This window comes from Lissotriton vulgaris, chromosome 2_1 (assembly GCF_964263255.1).
Source record: "Lissotriton vulgaris chromosome 2_1, aLisVul1.2, whole genome shotgun sequence".
Lineage (NCBI taxonomy): Eukaryota > Metazoa > Chordata > Amphibia > Caudata > Salamandridae > Lissotriton > Lissotriton vulgaris.
In genome coordinates this window covers 755,639,251-755,657,324 of record NC_141687.1, presented here as the reverse complement: position 1 = coordinate 755,657,324, position 18,074 = coordinate 755,639,251, and the positions used below count along the sequence as shown (strand labels likewise).

The following is an 18,074-nucleotide window of genomic DNA, read 5'->3' as shown; positions in this document are numbered from 1 at the left end:
GATGGACAAGCCCGGGAAGAGCAACGACCCAGACCAAACAGCGGCGAAGCTAGACACCATGCTGGCAGTAATGGAGAGATTAGAAGAATCCATACAACTGACCCGCAACTCCCTGGCCACGAAAATTGATAGTGAGGTCATAGACCTGACACACCTGAGGGCGGACCATAAAAAACTGGCGGAACGCACCACAACTCTGGAAAGCAATGTACAGGCGCTTCAACCTCAAGCCGACCAGTCGCACAAGCAAATACAGGATTTACTGAACAAGGTGGAATTCCTGGAGGACAGAGCCGAAGATGCGGAAGGTAGGGCACGCAGGAAAAACGTGCGATTGGTCGGAGTCCCGGAGAAATGGGAAGGGAGGACCCCAGAGGAGCATATGGAACGGTGGCTGAAGGACATACTACCAGAGGGATCGCTCTCCCCGCACTTCGTAATAGAACGTGCTCACAGAGTCCCCACCAAATATCTAACAACGGGCTCCAACCCAAGGCCCATGCTGCTCTGCATATTGAACTATCGAGACAGGGACTCCATCCTACGCGAAACACGCACACTCCAAGAGATCCAGATTGAAAATGCGTCAGTGATGTTCTTTCCGGACTACACTGTACAGGTGCAGCGGCAAAGACACTCCTTCCTGGCGGTGAAAAAACGCCTGAGGCAGTTAGGCCTGCAATACTCTTTGCTGTTTCCTGCGAAATTGAGAGTTGTGGCTGGGGAGCGAACTCACTTCTTCACTGACCCCACAGATGTGGAATCATGGCTGGACAGCTGTGTAGATACGGACCCCAGAGCGACTGCAGGACCTGCGCCCTGGCTGCAATACGGAGGCAACAGAAGAAGGCGTAGACCCCGCCAGAGGTCACAGACCGGTGCACAAGGAGCGGCAAGAACTCCCCCCCCCCCGCCCCCAGCGGACACCGCGAGGCAGGAGAAACAAGATGCCCTCCGCCTAGTGATGGAACTCAGCAGATCCCCTGCGCAGAGCGACGTGGCGTGCAGCAGCGCGCAGGAACTCCCCAGCGACGACGAAGCCATTTATGGCATACCGGACTCCCAAGCATCAGAAGAACGGCCGGATGTCACTCCTCAAACGGCGGAATACATCAGCTAACTGCACAGTGGGATCAGCAATCTTTAGAGACATTTGCCAAGAACTACCGCAGCGGACCGGACGAAACACACCAACAAGACCGCGACGCTGCGACGGCAGGGAACACACACAGCAGCGAACAGCACCCTTGACCCTGAGAGTCAAGCATGAGGCAAACACTCACCAGGAGCCTCCCCAGTGGGCAAGAGACCAAGAATCGACACTGGGTGCCCGTACTTGGCCGGGGTGCAGATACAGAGACGCTTCGCCTGGCAGCAGACCGATTGGGACACGCAAAGTATAGTGTTTAATGCATGTACAAATGGGGTTCCCTGTATGCAAGGGCGGTTTAGACTGGACCATTCCTCCCGGGAAGGCAGTGGGCCTTCATATAACGACTTTACTGACTCGAAACCACTGTTATAGTGCGCACAGCACAACCACCCCTTAGACTTAAACTTTGTTGCTCTCCTAGAGAGTATGGACGGGAGCACGTTTCGCATCCGACCTTTTGGTATTTTGAATGTTCATAATGTTCAATGGCTCATTGTTCCATTATTAAATAACAACAAGAGAGGTAGGGCATATACACTCCTGTACCCCGGTTTAGTATATAATAAACAACAAAGGAGTGACTGTGATACCAAAAAATAAAAATGTGATAAATTGAAAGTTTCCTAGAGCTAAACTCCGCTGTGTGCCGCACGCGTGATCAATGCTCACACGCGCGTGGCGTGCACAGCGGGGCAGTCTTGAAATCCCTGGTTATCCCCAAATACTTCCGGGAGACAGACGCTGACCGTGTAGGTATCCAGAGGGGAGCCGCGTGCGCGAAAATTAACGCCGCGTGAAGACATCCCACGCTGCCATTCCCGAAGGGGCGCAACCATGTCCCTTTTGACGTTTTTTCCATACATCCCTACCAATTGAGTAGTGTGGTGTTGACGGACACTTTCCGTCTTATTTTCACTGTATATATATTTTTTCACACTTAGAGCCTCCCGGGAGGGTGCGCCTTAGTGCGCGCACACCACCGGAGGACTTTTATTTAGGTCCTGAAGAAAGCTGAGCGACACGCTACAAACAGCTGAAACATGTCGACCAACCTATGTCTCTGATTTAGGATTCCGGTTCCGTAATTAAGAACCTGGGGAGTCCGCTCACTTTGTTTTTAATCAATGCGGGGTGGCCATTATTAAAAAAAAAAAATTCTAAAGGTACAACCCTTGCATTTTTTAATTTTTTGACACTTTGCACAATCACATTTAGTCACTTCCTAATTTGGCACTGTTACACTCACCACATCCTGCTCCGCTGTAACCAGGCGTCGTAGCACGCTGGGGAGACACTCGGTCACCCCAGCGGGGACCCGATGATGAAGCATGTCTAGTGGTGAGTGAGGGTCCTTCAAAAAAGTAGGGATTTCCCCCTTCCCACCCATAGCTGGGTGACCAACAAGCCCCTAGACTCGTCCCTAGCTGAGGATAGTCTTTTGGGGATAACCAGGGATTTCAAGACTGCCCCGCTGTGCACGCCACGCGCGTGTGAGCATTGATCACGCGTGCGGCGCACAGCAGAGTTTAGCTCTAGGAAACTTTCAATTTATCACATTTTTATTTTTTGGTATCACAGTCACTCCTTTGTTTATCATTGTTCCATTAGCCATGTTTCTTTCCCCTCCTCTGGTCTCAGTGAAGTGGTGTGCCAACATAAGTGTCTACTCGATTGCAGGGAACGTTTGCTCGATGGAGGTCATGGGGTGCACAGGGAGGGGTTGGGAGGTCTGGGAGGGGGGAACTGTTTAAAAAAATGCAATGTCTGCCATTAAGATATGTACGTGGAATGTGAGGGGTATACATACACCATCCCACCGTTACCAGATCTACTCGTACCTCAAACGCCACCACATACAAATCGCCCTCCTACAAGAGACACACCTTAGCGCCACGGAAATTCCCACACTACGTCGCAGATGCCGTGGACAATTACATGCTACGGGTTTCTCGTCTTATGCTAAGGGGACACTGGTGTGGGTCAGGCCGGGCACTCCGTGGACAACATTAGACGTGCACATAGACCCCGGGGGGAGGTACGTGGTAGTCCACGGCAGGTTGGATGGGAACCCACTGGTACTGGCCTCAGTGTACGCGCCCAACGCAGGGCTGACTGATTTCCTTGCTCAACTGTCGCACACATTGGCCCCCTGGCATGGTATCCCTTGGGTGCTCGGTGAGGACTAGAACAGCTCATTAGATTTAGCCCTGGACCGTTCCCACCCTCCACCACCCAACTCACAGGCACAAAATACTGCGAACACACTTCAGGCATGGTCCACACAATGGGATCTACATGATGCGTGGCGCAATCGTAACCCACACATCAGAGTCTACTCGTATTATTTGGGGGCTCACGCCCTACATGTGCGCCTTGATAGGTACATGGTAACCAGTGAGATCCTACCATATGTCACGGACACCTGCTACATGGGCCGCACACACTCTGATCACAACCCACATCTACTGGATCTGACATGGGAGAAACCACGGCCCCCGATACCCACCTGGAGGTTACAGCCTGACCTACTACTAGACGGCCCATTTCGAAGTTCCATATGCACACAAACGGCACAATATTTCGAGGACAACACTGGCACGGCATCGACACCGCAGATTGAATGGGACGCATTTAAAGTGGTCCTCAGGGGACAATATCTAGGCACCCAAGCCCATTCCCGACGACAATTAGAAGCAGATCTTAGACGCTTAGAGTCGGACTTGATGCAAGCGGAATAGGCAGCAGCTACAGGCGCGAACACTAGCTTATTAGAAGCGCGGGCGGTACATGACAGGCTGATTGATAGGTTGAAACAGGTTAACTACACGGCCCACTCAGCCCGCACACATCACACTGGGGACAAACCTGGTAAGTTGTTAGTTTGCCTGATACAACGCGAGGAGCGCACATCACCGGTAACGGCGATACATCCAGTTGCTGGCCCAGTGGTATACACCAAGGCGAAAATCCACGAGGCCTTTGTGGCACACTATAGTGCGCTATATGAGTCCTGTCTGCTGACAACACAACCAACCATTAATGCGTATCTAGACGACATCGCACTACCTGCCCTAACGGATGACCAACGGGACGACCTAGGGTCGCTGATAGTAGCAGACGAGCTACGTGAAGCCATCTTCACCCTCTCGAATGGCAAAGCCCCCGGCCCAGATGGGCTGCCAGCGGAATATTATAAAGCCTGCTCCGATATCCTGATCCCGGAGCTCCTCAAGGTGTACACAGCAGCACTAGAAGACTCGGCTTTGCCCCAGTCGATGAATGAGGCGACACTGGTGTCTCTTCTAAAACCGGGTCGAGATGGCACACTCCTTGGGTCGTATAGACCGCTAGCGCTGCTGAACACAGATTATAAGATTCTGGCGTCGACCCTAGCCCGACGCCTGGCAGCCCTGGTACCCGCCTTGATACACAGTGACCAGAACGGATTTGTGCCCACTAGATGCACCTCCCAAAACATACAGAGGCTGTTCCGAGTGCAGAAATACGCAGTACAGGAATGGCCAAGACCAGGCTGCCTAGTTCTGGACCTAGAGAAGGCGTTCGATTCGGTCGAATGGCCCTATTTGTTGTCAGTATTACGCAAATTCGAGCTAGGGGACGACTATATTGAACTGGCCGGATTGCTGTACAGACACCCCGTGGTGCGAGTCCGCACGGGCAAGCTGATGTCCAACGCCATTAGGGTACGACGCGGCACCAGACAAGGCTGCCCGCTGTCCCCGGTGTTCTTTTCACTGGCAATAGAACCCCTCGCTGAGGTATTGCGCAACAAGGGCACGCACTGGGGTATCCCGCTGGCAGACGGCATACACATAGTCTCGCTATATGCGGACAACCTACTCTTGTACGTCAGAGACCTCACCCAAATACCACCGGAACTATCGGAAATCTTCCGGTCCTTCGAGACCATGTCAGGCCTTAAAGTAAACTGGGCTAAATCAGGGGCGTATCCATTCACTCCCGACACCCCAGATCCTGAAATTAGAATCAATGGTGAACAATTGCCGTGGCATCACACCACATTCAAATATCTGGGAATATATATATACAGAACACCCCCGGATATCCTGGACGGCAACCTAACACGCGCCATAACGTCCATAAGATCCCAGATTGCCTTTTGGAAGACTCTACCACTCAATGTGCCGAGCAGAGTGACGTTGACGAAAATGATCGTTCTGCCCAGACTCCTATATTACTTCGCTAACATCCCGGTATACGTCCAGGTCCGCACTTTCAAAGAACTAGCAACCATGGTCAGGGACCTGATATGGAACGCTGGGAGACCCAGAGTGGCTCTGCAAAAACTGTATACCCCAGCCAGTGACGGTGGCCTCGCAGTGCCGAACCTAGATCTTTACTATCTGGCTGCACAACTGCAGTGGGTAGCTGCCTGGCTCGCTGGAAAAAACCTAGAGGACACGGCCACGGCAACAGGTGTGCTGTCCTACACACAGATACATTCCTTATTCCACCCCCTGGCACACACGAGGAAAACATCACAACTGCATGTAGATGTGGCCGTAAAATGCTACGCCAGGAGCTTAAGACTCACAAAACACACCAAACCATATGCCCCAGCACTCCCGCTCCTAGGCACCCCCAAGACCACATCCGTTGTCACGGAAGCGGCACTGGAACACTGGACACGCACAGGAGTGGACACCATGACGGACTTTTACGCCGATGGAACTCTGATACCTTTCGCGACACTGGCTAGTGACACGGGTCTGCCAGCGGGACAGTTCTTACAACACGCCTCCATAGTTATGGCATACACACAACGGTGGGGAAACATCACTGAGGAACTACCTACACATCAATTGATACAGAGCCTACATGTCATGGGGAACGGTACACATGTGGTGCATTGGCTGACTCAAGCACTATTGTCGCACACGCAGCACACTTTACAACCATTACGTGATAAATGGGCAGTTGACAGGGGAAAGGACTGGACGGATAAGGAGTGGACAATGGTACTAACAGGCCCCAAGAACATCCCCCGCAACGCGCGCTTCAAACTGATCCAGTTTTATATACTGCATCGGGCGTACCTCTCACCTGACAAAATTAACCAGTACTTCCCGGGCGCCGCAGCTAGCTGCCCGAGATGTGCACTGGAGGGAGCAGACTTGCTACATATGCTGGGGCAATGCCCACAGATTCAGACATACTGGCGATCAGTGCTACCGATACTAGAACGATGCACGGCCATGCCGATACCACACACATGGGAGGCATGCCTACTAGGCTTATACAAGCGGACCAAACATAATAAAGTACCCTCTCGTTTCTGGGACCTTGGCCTCCTCACGGCCAAAAGGCTGATCACAAAACATTGGAAGCGAGCCGCCCCACTCCTGACGGAACACTGGCGCACCTCCCTAGACAACTGGGCGAGAGCAGAAAGCATCACCCTCCATAATGAGGAAACGGCAGGACTGAGACAGGTCCCAATCGCGACATTATGGGATGAGACGCTAAGCTCCTTTCATAAAGAATGCCAAATAGTAAGTAACCCCTCAAACGACTCCCCCTCTAGGAGAGACCAGGAGGCGCTGAACGGAGCAGAGGGTATGAGCCACAACCCTGGTACCCCCGACAGGGAAATACACGAACACCCAGACAATGCCATCGGTGCACCTATCGACAGCACCCCACTCTGACCGCAATGGTGATACCCCACCCAACGCTCTCCACACGCCGAGCGCCTCCCGCCGCCGACCCATTGCCCTCCCCAACGCTGGACAGACGCCCATAGTCACTATGCAATGGCACCCACGAGCCCCCAATGCATCGATACACCCCCAACTCGACACACGCACCACTTTTCCAAGTTAGATGACCATAACCCCCCTTTTCTTTTCCTTTTTTCCTTCATTGTTTATCTTGTGATGTCATCTCCTTCGCCGAGCCAACACGGCTGGAACATTTGTGATGAATCTTTGTTATGATATATGAAGTGGTGAAATACTGTATTGTGTGATATGTCCCGCGAACACGGCAGACATCTCTGAGATGTGGAAATATGTATGATGTAACATTCACGTTTTCATTCCTCCTGTGAATTCAATAAAAGATATTAAAAAAAAAAAAAATGAGAAGGATACATTTAATAATGCTTGACAGAGGGCATAACAAGGCATTGTTGATCATCTAAATGTTGTTTGAGCAATGACATGACTGATAAAGTACAGATCTTCACAGTACCTTGGATTGGCCACATGGCTTGTCGGGTAAGGAGGGATTCCAGCAGGCATACCGGGCATATAAGAAGCTGACAAACAAATATAAATGCTTTAAATAAAATATTTTCTCAGCACATTTTCCAAATTTTACATAAACAATTAAATCAGACAAATATTGCACTAATAAAATATCTTTTTAGAATACACAGTGAACATCATAGGAAACTCGACACATAGCTACACTTGCAAACTGTGCTGCAGAAAGGTAGCCTGGAAAGCAAACACTTCAGAAAAGTAGACATTCTAGAAAATTGGAGAGAAGGTGGGAGGTGGTAGGGGAATTCTCTTGAGTTCTACCCTAAGGATTCCTGTCCCCGGAGACCCTAAAATGCAGCTAAGTGAGAAAACATGCACTCTGTCACAAATCTGAATCACGTAAGGGAAACATTCAACATGGCAGAACGTTCCCATTTTCCTGTCCTGTGACCAATATGAACTACTCTTTGTAGTGTGGAAATGCATGATAGTACGATATTTTGTATTCCCAGGGCATTAGGGGTAGGAACACCTTGTACAATCAACCAGCAAACATGGTCACTAATGGAAACATTTTAACCCCTACTTTTCACACCCTTATGATGCTAGGTTTCTGTGACTGTATTGCTTAGTTGGGACAGACACTGAACATCCTGCCTGTTCAATCAAAGCAAACACTGAGCCCTGCAAACTGTAACATTTCACAAGATCCCAAGGTGGCATCATGCTCCCACTTTCAGAGCAGTCCCCACCATGAATGAGAAGTAGATGAAGAAAAAAAGTGAACAGAAAGCAAGTGAAAGCTAAGGAGTGAAATATGCACTCAGTAAAGGTTTCCACACGTTAAGGGCTCACCATGTGAATACAAAATTAGTGACGATGAAACATGTAAAGGCTGATTCTGTACAGGTAACAATGGGTCTGCATCACTCCCAGCAAGTGGAAACACAGAGCTCTTCTTCGGTAAACAAGGATGCGTGTTGACCATCCAGCTACTGCCTGACCTTAGTTTATCTCTTGTAATATACAGTTCAATCAGTTTTTGCCTAGGTAAAAATGAACCAGCCAGTAGTTTTAGCCAATAGAAGGAGGTTGGAGGGCTGTTAATGGAAAACAGTCTCTAGACTAGGAGTAAACTAATCGCTACAAAGATACTAATCACCAAGCGAATGTCCGGGTTATGTTATTCTCACCATGGGTAGATGTCACTGTACAGTGACTAGATATGAAGGAGGATAAGGCACACCAGGCATCTCAGGCTTAAGAAGACAAACATCTGGGTAAATTGTGCAGCCCTTTGGAACTGTACCGCAAGAGTGTAACATCTGTAGAATTGTTTGATGGGTATGTGCCTGAAGATATCACTAAAGCTGCACTAGCTTGCATGTCTGAGTGCCACACATAGTCTATATGACAATAATGACTTTAGCGGTAGCTCAGCTAAAATTAGTGCCTGCATAAGTAAGTTGGTCTGTAGAATGTAACTTTTCTGAAGAAAGGCAAATTTCTCAAGAACCAGGTGCCAAGATAAGCAACAGGGAGGGATATACTATCCTTCTATGGAGAGAAGGAGCCTTTCCTGGAATAGAACACATTGTACCCTGTAAAAAGAAGCCAGCAGACTTTCTGAAAGACCAGAGAGGCCAAGCTAGGGCCAACAGAATACCAATGCATCCTGGACGAACTATTTCTGCACAACAATCAGAATCCAAGGAATCAGGCTATGAATCCAGATTTAAAACTTGTCATAGCTCTGAGACCAAGCTAGTGGCAGTTACTGATAACATTCGACTATCCTTAGATGCTGGTTCCCCTGTCATGCTCATGCTTCTGGACGCATAAGCAGCCTTTGATAACGTTTCTCACACAATACTGATTTACAAACTGTGTGTAAAAGGCATCTGTGGAAAAGCCTTATTATGGCTTGTTGACTTGACCCATGGGAACAGTCCAGCCCGAATTGCCAAGCCAGGTCTTCCCTGGCCCAGAAACATCCTGGGACCAGTTTCGTGGTAACACCCTTCATCAGCCAGGCTAGCTTGAATCCAGCGGCAAAGTGAGCAAGGAACACATGTCTGGACATACCCTGCCAACTTAAGGTGAACAAAGCAAACACAAGGAGATGACAGACGGCGAGTTGAAACCTTTCAGATACTTACCCCCAGTCATAGATCTGGGTTGAATCCATCATTGATCTTCAGCTCACTTCGCCACCCCAGTTCTGACCCAGCCAAATGCAAATCAGTCTTGACCCTGTTCCGCATGATAACAGTCCAGCCCGAACTGCCAAGCCAGGTCCTCCCTGGACCATAAATAAGCATCCTACGACAGTTTCGGGGTAACACTCCTCATCAGCCCAGATGTGGGTCCAGTGCGCACAACGCCGCCAGATTCAAGCTAGACTGGCTGATGAGGGGTGTTACCCTGAAATCGGTCCCAGGATGCTTGTTTCTGGTCCAGGGAAGACCTGGCCTGGCAGTTCGGTCTGATTTGCATATGGCTGGGTCTAAACTGGAATGGCATGGGGTGCAAAAAAAAACCTGATGGATTTAACCCAGATCTGTGACTGGGGAAGAATGATTGATGAATTCAGCATTCCACCCATCATCTGTTCTTTTTACCAGGATTATATAGGCCAGAAAGCGGGGAAGTTGAGTCTGAAACTGCATGTCAATGGCGGCCAGAATTTCTTCCCAGAAGTGAACCAACTTGGGGCAATCCCACAGAATGTGTGTATGAGTACCCGGCGTGCTACATCCTGGCCAACATTCGGCACTGAGGGGTGTGTTACCTCTGTGGAGTTGGGGTGAAGTACCAGTATGTAACTATTTTGGTGGCAATCTTAATGCTTGATGTATTATGGGCTGAATGGCACACCCTGTAATATCTTGCCACTCCTTATGGGTTAACTATCTATCCAGCTTCTCCTCCCAGCGAAGCTGTGCTAGAGACTTTGACACAAGCAAACTAGGCAACAACATTGTATACAAATCCAGGATGAGACGTTTATCCGTTTGTTTGGTAAGAAACCATTTCTCAAACTTTGTCCTGCGTCTTTGGGCCCCTACCCTAACTGAGGGCTGCATAACCCAATGCAGAATCTGGATAGAACGCAGCCTCTCGCCCTCAGGTATGGCACAGTCGTCTCTGAGCCCATCAAAAGGAATGGGGCCCTCCCCATCGAAAAAATGCCCAATAGAACGGCATCCCACCCCCTGCGAGAGCCGGAATCCGCTAGATTAAGTCCCAGTGTAAAGTCAGGATTGCCAACTACAGGGGTTAAGTGGGAGGAAAATGAAGAGAGGTTGCTACTTGTCACCTGCCCGTCCCATTCCCTCAGGAGTGAGCCAGTTATCGAAGATAGATAGAAGCCTGCCAGTCTATGGACCCATGGCAAAAACTGAATCTTCCTCAGCGGGGTCCCGGCCACTGAGGAGTCCATAATTAACCAAGCTTCTCAGATTCTGCTATGGACCACTCGACTAGATAGTGAAGCTGGGCCACACAATAGCAATGTAGCAAACTCTGGATAGCCAGGCCCCCTGATTGGGCAGGATGCCATCTGAGTTCCTGTTTCATACAAAGGTGACTATGGGCCCAGGCAAGGCACTGTATGAGCTCCTGTAGAAATTATATCATCCTTGGTGGGGGTTGTAATGGGAGAGTCTGGAAGAGGAAAAGAATCCTCTGGAGAACCGTCATTTCAGAGATGCTACATGGTCCAGCAAAGACAAAGGATAAGGTTTCCATTGAGCTAGATCAGCCCTTACTCGCTGTAGTAGATTATGATAATTAACCTTCCTAAATGTCGGCACCAGCTGAATACCCAGATAGGAAATGGACCCAGTCGACCCCTGTAGAGAGTGACTCTGGGCTTGCTAAGCCACTGTCTCAGCAAAGCAGAAATATTAAGGGCCTATGATTTATGAAGATTTGTATGGAAGCCTGAAGCCTCTCCAAACTCTCTCATCGCCTCTAAAAGGACAGGTAGGGTGCCTCAAGTATTTTGTAATGCTACTATAACGCCTTCAACATATAAGCTGATGACATGTTACTCCCCAACAAAGCGCACCCCGTGATGGCCAGGTGATCTCTCGCTCTTTGTGCTAGTGGTTCCATGTAAAACGTGAATAACAGCGGTGACAATGGACATCCGCGTGGTGTGCCCCAGCTTATAAGGAAAGGTGCGGAACTCCAACAGTTAACTCTAACAGATGCTTTCGGTTCCCCATAGTAGCTCAAGATCCATGATCGAAACCGCTCTCTGAAACCAAAATGGGCCAATATCTCTTCCAGATAAGGCCAGTGAACATGATCAAAGGCCTTTTCGGCATCTATAGAGTAGCATGATCTCCTTTTTGGAGCGGTTGGCCCGATCTAGGAGGGGAGGATCAGTCTATTGTTATCCGCGCATTGTCTCTAGGTCAAAACCTGCCTGATCCGGGGCCACCAGTCCCGGTACAAGAGGGCCAAGACGGGCCACCAGACTGTCAGTGAAGAGTGTAGCATCTACGTTTAGCAGCGAGATGGGTCTAAAGGACTCACACAAGAAGCTGTCCTTGCCGAGTTTGCTTCTTGACAGACGGGCATAGAGGATTGTGTTGGGCTCTTTCAAGTCTCACACCATTCCTATTAACAAGGGGGTCTCCCAGTGTTCATCGGGGAGCCCTACGTTATTCAACATCTACGTGGTCCCACCCTTGCCCAGATTGTTAAATCTTGTGGCTTCGAGGTTATAGCATACGCTGATGATACTCCTGTTAATCATCCGGTTTGGCTAGGGCCTTGATGGGGTAAAACATGGTTTTATAGATTGGATGAGAAGGATTGGTATTTGGATGACAGCAACCCTTTCCAACTGAACATCGACAAAACGTAGATCATGCTGTTTGGTAAAGCCTAGCAGCTCTGGTCATCAGACTGGTGTCCCCCTGAACTTCCTTGTTTCCCCAGGCAAAACTATGAAAAACCTCGGTGTCAGGTTGGATCAGGCTCCATCTATAAAAGACCATCTCTACTCAATCTGTGGTGCCTGTTTTGCCATCATGCAGGTTTTGGGGAAAGTATTCCCTTGTCTGCCAACCTCTGCTAGGAAAACTCGGGTTCAAGTTTTAGGCATGAGTCGGCTTCAATATGGTATTGCCCTGGTAGTGGCTGCCAATGAAACTCTATTATCCAAACCTTAGGTGGTGCAGAATATTGCAGCATGCTTGGTTTGTAATTGTCCCACAGGCTTTCCCTCAGCCCCGTGCTGAGAGCCTTGCATGGACTGTCTCACCCAGAAGTCTCTCATGGGTAGGGGTCCCACTTACCTAAAAAAGAAACTGAGTCAATGTTAACCTGCTAGAAATCTCAGATCTAGAGACAAAGCCTTGCTGAAGGTCCCCTGCATTCATACTTCTAGATCTGGCAGAACAACCTTTTCCTTCTCCGCCCCTTCGGCCTAGAATTAACTTTCATTCTACATCTGCATTTGTCCGCACTTTGCAAAGTAAAAAAAGCGTATGAAGTGTTGGTTGTTTAGTCCATTGCTGGGCCCTTTGTTAGCAAACTGTCGAGATACACCTACAGGGTGCGAGTCGCTTTATTAAGATATATTAACATACCATAGACGTAAAGGTACACATGAACTTTCCTCGCCAGCTGGAAATCAGGTTGTTCCCCTGCGATTCAGGTCCCTTTCCTATCACAGCTCGAGTTCTGGCAGTTAATAAAAAGGGGGACACTTGCATTAAAAGGTAAAATATGGCAATGGTATTATCTATGAAAAGTGAGTGTAGCCAACGTGTAAGGGAGGCCTTTTGGGCCAGAAAAACCGATTGTATCTTCTTGAGGAATGCCGCTGATCGATCTCCCCAGACAGCCCAGATTCATTTTCTGAGTCAGTTGTGATCATATTTGAGGCTGCTGTAGACAGAAGGGACATCCCTTCGTACGGCTGAAATAACAGACCCATCAACAAATTGCCACTGTTAGGCTATGAACAGCTTCAGGGAGTATATGTTTAGTTTCGTGTGGGGGAGAACCTCTTCACACCTAAATGCTTATAGTCCAAGTTGTTTTCTATGAGGAACTGTCAAGACACACAGCATTTTCGTTCAGGAAGTGGTCACTGTGTGAGAGAAGGCATTTTAAAGTCCAGATTCCGTATTAGTTATAAATACCTAAATATCTTTTGATGGTATCAAGGAGAATTGTAGGTAGAACACTGAGAATCCAGCACTGAATAGGGTCCTAAGTGTGAGTACAAACCTGGTTCCTTCATGAAACTGATATGGCAATCATCCAGCCCAGGATATCAGTGCACTATCAGCAGCCAAATAAATGTAGCTACTTGGGCCAGGACCTTAGGGAAGACCAATCGGCCAGAATTAAGGACGGAAACCTCCACTGATCGAGCTTGTTTGTCACAATGAAACAGAGGTAATCCTGTGTTCCTGCAAGATGGGTACATGGATTAAAGTGCTGTGCATATCCAGTCAAGAAAATCAGTTGTTTTGGAACGAAAAGTGGCTCAGGTCTTGAATGTCTGAGAGACCTTTCCCAGAGGCAGAGGATACAGTGCTTGGGCCAGAATCACTTGGTTGGCACTCAGCATTTTGACAGTGCTTCTACCAGTCTGGTACCGCTGGTGGATCTTGTCAGTTGTGTTATGGTGCGTGTATTTGCATAGTGCAATATAACTTGGAGGGTATCCTGGCCTGATGCAGGAACTCACTGGGCCCAGCCGAGTGTAGGCCTAGTTGAAGAGCTTCAGCTCTTGTAGAATTCAAGAATTGACAAGGAGGTTTAGATGTGAAGGGACAGGCCATTCCAGGCATTCGGGGCGAGGTAGGCGAAGGCATGATGTCTAGATCTTGTTCTTTGTATACGTGGTTTGAGTGGTTGTGTGTTGTCAGAGAGAGAGAGTATATAAGCTATGTCATCGGCAAAGGATAAGACGGAGATTCAGAGGGTGTGAATGTTGCTGGCGAGTGGTGTTGATGAGTGCTAGGCTGAGTGATAAACCTTGAGGTACTCTGCAGATGAGATTGCGGCCATCTAAGCAGGAGGGCACCTGCCAGGAAGGAGCCTATCCAATGGAGGGAAGGTCCCTGGATGCTAGTTTTGTGGAGTGGTTGGATGAGGGCAGGATGAGAGATGGTCAAACGCTGCAGAGAGGAGGATGAAGGCTGTGGTATCTCCTCTGTCCATGATCAGACGAATGCAGTATGTTGCGGCGATGAGGGCTACTTCTGTGTTGTGGTTCGGCCTGAATCCTGAAATGAGTAGTGTTGAGGAGCTGGTTTTCGATGAGGTGGGTGGCTAGGTGCATTATGATCAGTTTCTCCAGGACTTCAGACAAGTAGTGTAGCAGTGAGAAATGTCAGTAGTTGGGTAGGATGGTCTCATCTACAGAGGGCTTCCTGAGAAAGGGGAGAACGGTGGCATGCTTACAGGCATTTGGGTCGGTGGCAGTAGTGATAGAGGCATCCAATAAGCAAAACCTATACTTATTGGTAAATTCTGGGAGCAAGAAGGTGTAACAGTCAAACTTGTATCACAGTTGTAGTGTACAGCTTGCCATAGTGATATTAGTGTTCACCTGGTGCAACTAAAACTCCCATGACAGCAGGGGCATTTTGTGCACTTGCAAATAAGGAATAAATAAATCTTGCCCTTTAGCACAATAGATGGACACGGACATGGAATCGTAGAGAAAAAGGCAGAGCTGTCTTCAAGTGGCTGACATTTCTTTTCTAGAGGCTTAAAAAAAAGATGGCTAGGAATGCTAGCTTCTTTCAGACCCCCTTAACTTTCTTGAGGGCCTGCGGCAGAATAATGCGCACTGACTTTAGGCAGTGGATCTGAGGCTGTCTCCATTTTCTTAATGGACAGACCTTCCAGGGCCTTGGCTAATGCCAAGAAATACAGCTTAGTTGGTGCATGTCTATGTCAGCGATGTGGAATTCCTATAGCCCGACGCCCGGGACACAATGCTTGGGTCAAGGGCAACAAGTTTTCATGTGTATTTTGTCCTTACGACAAGTAGGCCCAAACTCCTGCAGCACAAACCCCTTTGCTGCTAGTTTACAATACTGTTGCCTACAGTTAAAGTAATATTTGTATCCATGTGGTAATAATGTTCAAACTTGCATTTATGGTTCATCAATGCAAAGCCTTGGTTATTAGGGTAGCGCTCTAAGTAAATGTTATAAGCTCAGACTGCACTACTGACAGTGGTTCCAGTATACACGTTTTCAATGTTTAGCATTGAGGCTATGTATAATGCTTCCAGAATGCTCTCTGAGTATATGCAAATATTTGCAGAAGCTTGAAAGCAAGATTGAGGATTCTTTGCTTTCAAAATGAAATGTTCACAAAAATCAAATTTTAAGTACCATTTATTTGCGGCTTCGTTTAGTAATATATTAATGTATGCTAGTATTTTCCAAAAATATTCATAATGGAAAATCAGTGCAACCAGTTTTAATAGGATTATGGGAAACATAAAAATAAACAAGCACTGGTAAAGCTAGTAGGTCTGAAATTGCTGCTCAGCCTTTTGGTTTTGTCAATGTGTGACTTGTTTTGCCATGGTTTTTGTAAAACCTTATTGGTGTGGGAGCAGCTGGACCCTCAACATTATAACAAACATTGGCAAAAGCAAAAATTGTTTTTGGAGAGGGAGAGGGAGGAGAGGGAGAGGCAGAGGGAGAGGGAGAGGGAGGAGAGGGAGAGGGAGAGGACGGGGACGGAGAGGGAGAGTGAGAGGGAGAGGGAGGAGAGGGAGAGGGAGAGGGAGAGGGAGAGGGAGAGAATTTTAATAAACACAAAAGGTCATGGATAACGTCAGACTAATTAGTGGCCAAATTATTAAATAAAGTCTCAAAAGTGCACCCATGTCCTTGCTTTAAGTGCAGATATAAATCTTTCGTAAATTCACAAGATTCTACAGAAGTTGGCCAAGAATAGTACTTCTAGAAAATATTTGTGAACTGCATTTCAGCATGGGCAAATCTACAGGGGTAGATTTGCTCATGCAAGTGCTTGCAGGGTCACTTTTCCTCCAACCTCTTTTTTTTTTTTTAACCAACCCTGGAAGAAGTGTCATTGTCAGGAGTACATTTCCAACCTTTCTCACTATGGGAAAAGATTAGAGAAGAGTTGGTTAAGGTTTGCACAGACTCAAAAGGGTATTCCAACCTTGGAACTGTTGCTTACCATTACCTTTAGCCCCAGTATGTAGATCTGCGGAAACGTGGCAACAAAAGGGAATTGCTCATATTCAAACCCTACTATGGAAGGAGCCCTAGCATAATCAGAGAGGCTATTTCAGAGCTCTTATATAATGAAATTGCTGCCATCATTTGTCGCCACATTACATGGCACAAAAGGGACAAGTGAATTTTGTTACGGGACAAGTAGATTTATGAACAGTAGACTTTTTTTTATCAAATTCCACACCCCTGCGTGTGCTTCTCGGTTAGTTCTCCATGCCAATGAATGGGTCCCTAGGGAGATTGTGCTGGAAATCATGATGTTCTGCCCCAGTGATATAGTTGGTGATGGGTTGCACACCATGGATACAGGAGGGCAGGGGAGGAGCTATCCCACAAATGCTAGTGATTTTTTTTTGCCATGCTTGACACTGGCACTGTATAGCAATTGTATATATTTAGAGCTTCAGATCACTGAGCAGGTACTGAAACCCATTTGGGGATGGCTAACGTGATACTCTGTGGAACACTGTTCTACATGGGTAGTGTGAGATATGACGTATGAAGACCAGAAGAATGTTTTTATGTTTTTTTCCAGCACCTGTGTGTAAAATGTAAACAGAAGAAAATCATGGACAAGAAGCTTAAGCATTATTTGTTATAGAGTGAATGGAAAGAAGTGTGTGAGTGCTCATTAGTGTTTGTGGGACAAGCTTTCATGCTGTGCTTGTATGGCACAGAGTCCGAACACTGTAAGGCACAGAGTCCTCAAACTGTATAGTTGCATGCCAATAGTTTTACCCATGTATGAGTGTAGTTGAAAGTTCAAAAAACATACGATTGTGCACACTGACTAGGCCGTTTGGATAAGTACCCAGAGGAGCAGGGGGTAGTTTCGATGAAACTGTAATTTATGCTTAGCAGTCTACCCAGTCTGGTGGAGGAGCAATCCACTGAAATGGGCATCAACCAAGGATATTTTGTTGTAAGGATTCCAGGAGAGGCAGGGAACAACCCAGTGGAATGTGCATTATATAACTAGCCATCGTACAGTCGGAAGAGAGTGTCCATCATAGAGTGAACCAGAGAAGACATACGTTGTTTTGGGCAGTGATGGACAGCTGGCCTTCACAGTCTCAAATGTCATGAGACCAGACCGGCTGGGAAACAACATTCTGAATGAAATTGCACCAAAAAATTATTTTAAATACAAGAAATCATCGAACAAAGTCAACAACTGCTGATGAGAACTGAGAGATCCGGAATGCATTGGTGGCACAGAAAAAAAAAAGAACTGACATCTCGCCGTCAGGGACGATTTATGGCTCAAGTGGCATCACAGGGTGCTGAATGTGACACCGAAGTGGAGCCACTGTCACCTCCCGGCAGGGGAGAGCTATTGAAAAGCTTCTACATCCCAACTGGCATCAGGGATATTCAAGAATGTGAGGAATCTGCAGGTACAAGTACCCA

General features: G+C 47.8%; 1 protein-coding gene across 1 annotated transcript in view; it reads right to left on the bottom strand.

Annotated features, from left to right (window-relative positions):
- Positions 1-18,074, bottom strand: part of TSG101 (tumor susceptibility 101) — a 282,391-nt gene that overhangs the window by 171,702 nt on the left and 92,615 nt on the right. The window contains exon 6 of the mRNA XM_086956058.1: positions 7,388-7,454. Within this exon, the coding sequence (XP_086812184.1) occupies positions 7,388-7,454 (67 nt within the window). The remainder of the gene's footprint in view (positions 1-7,387; positions 7,455-18,074) is intronic.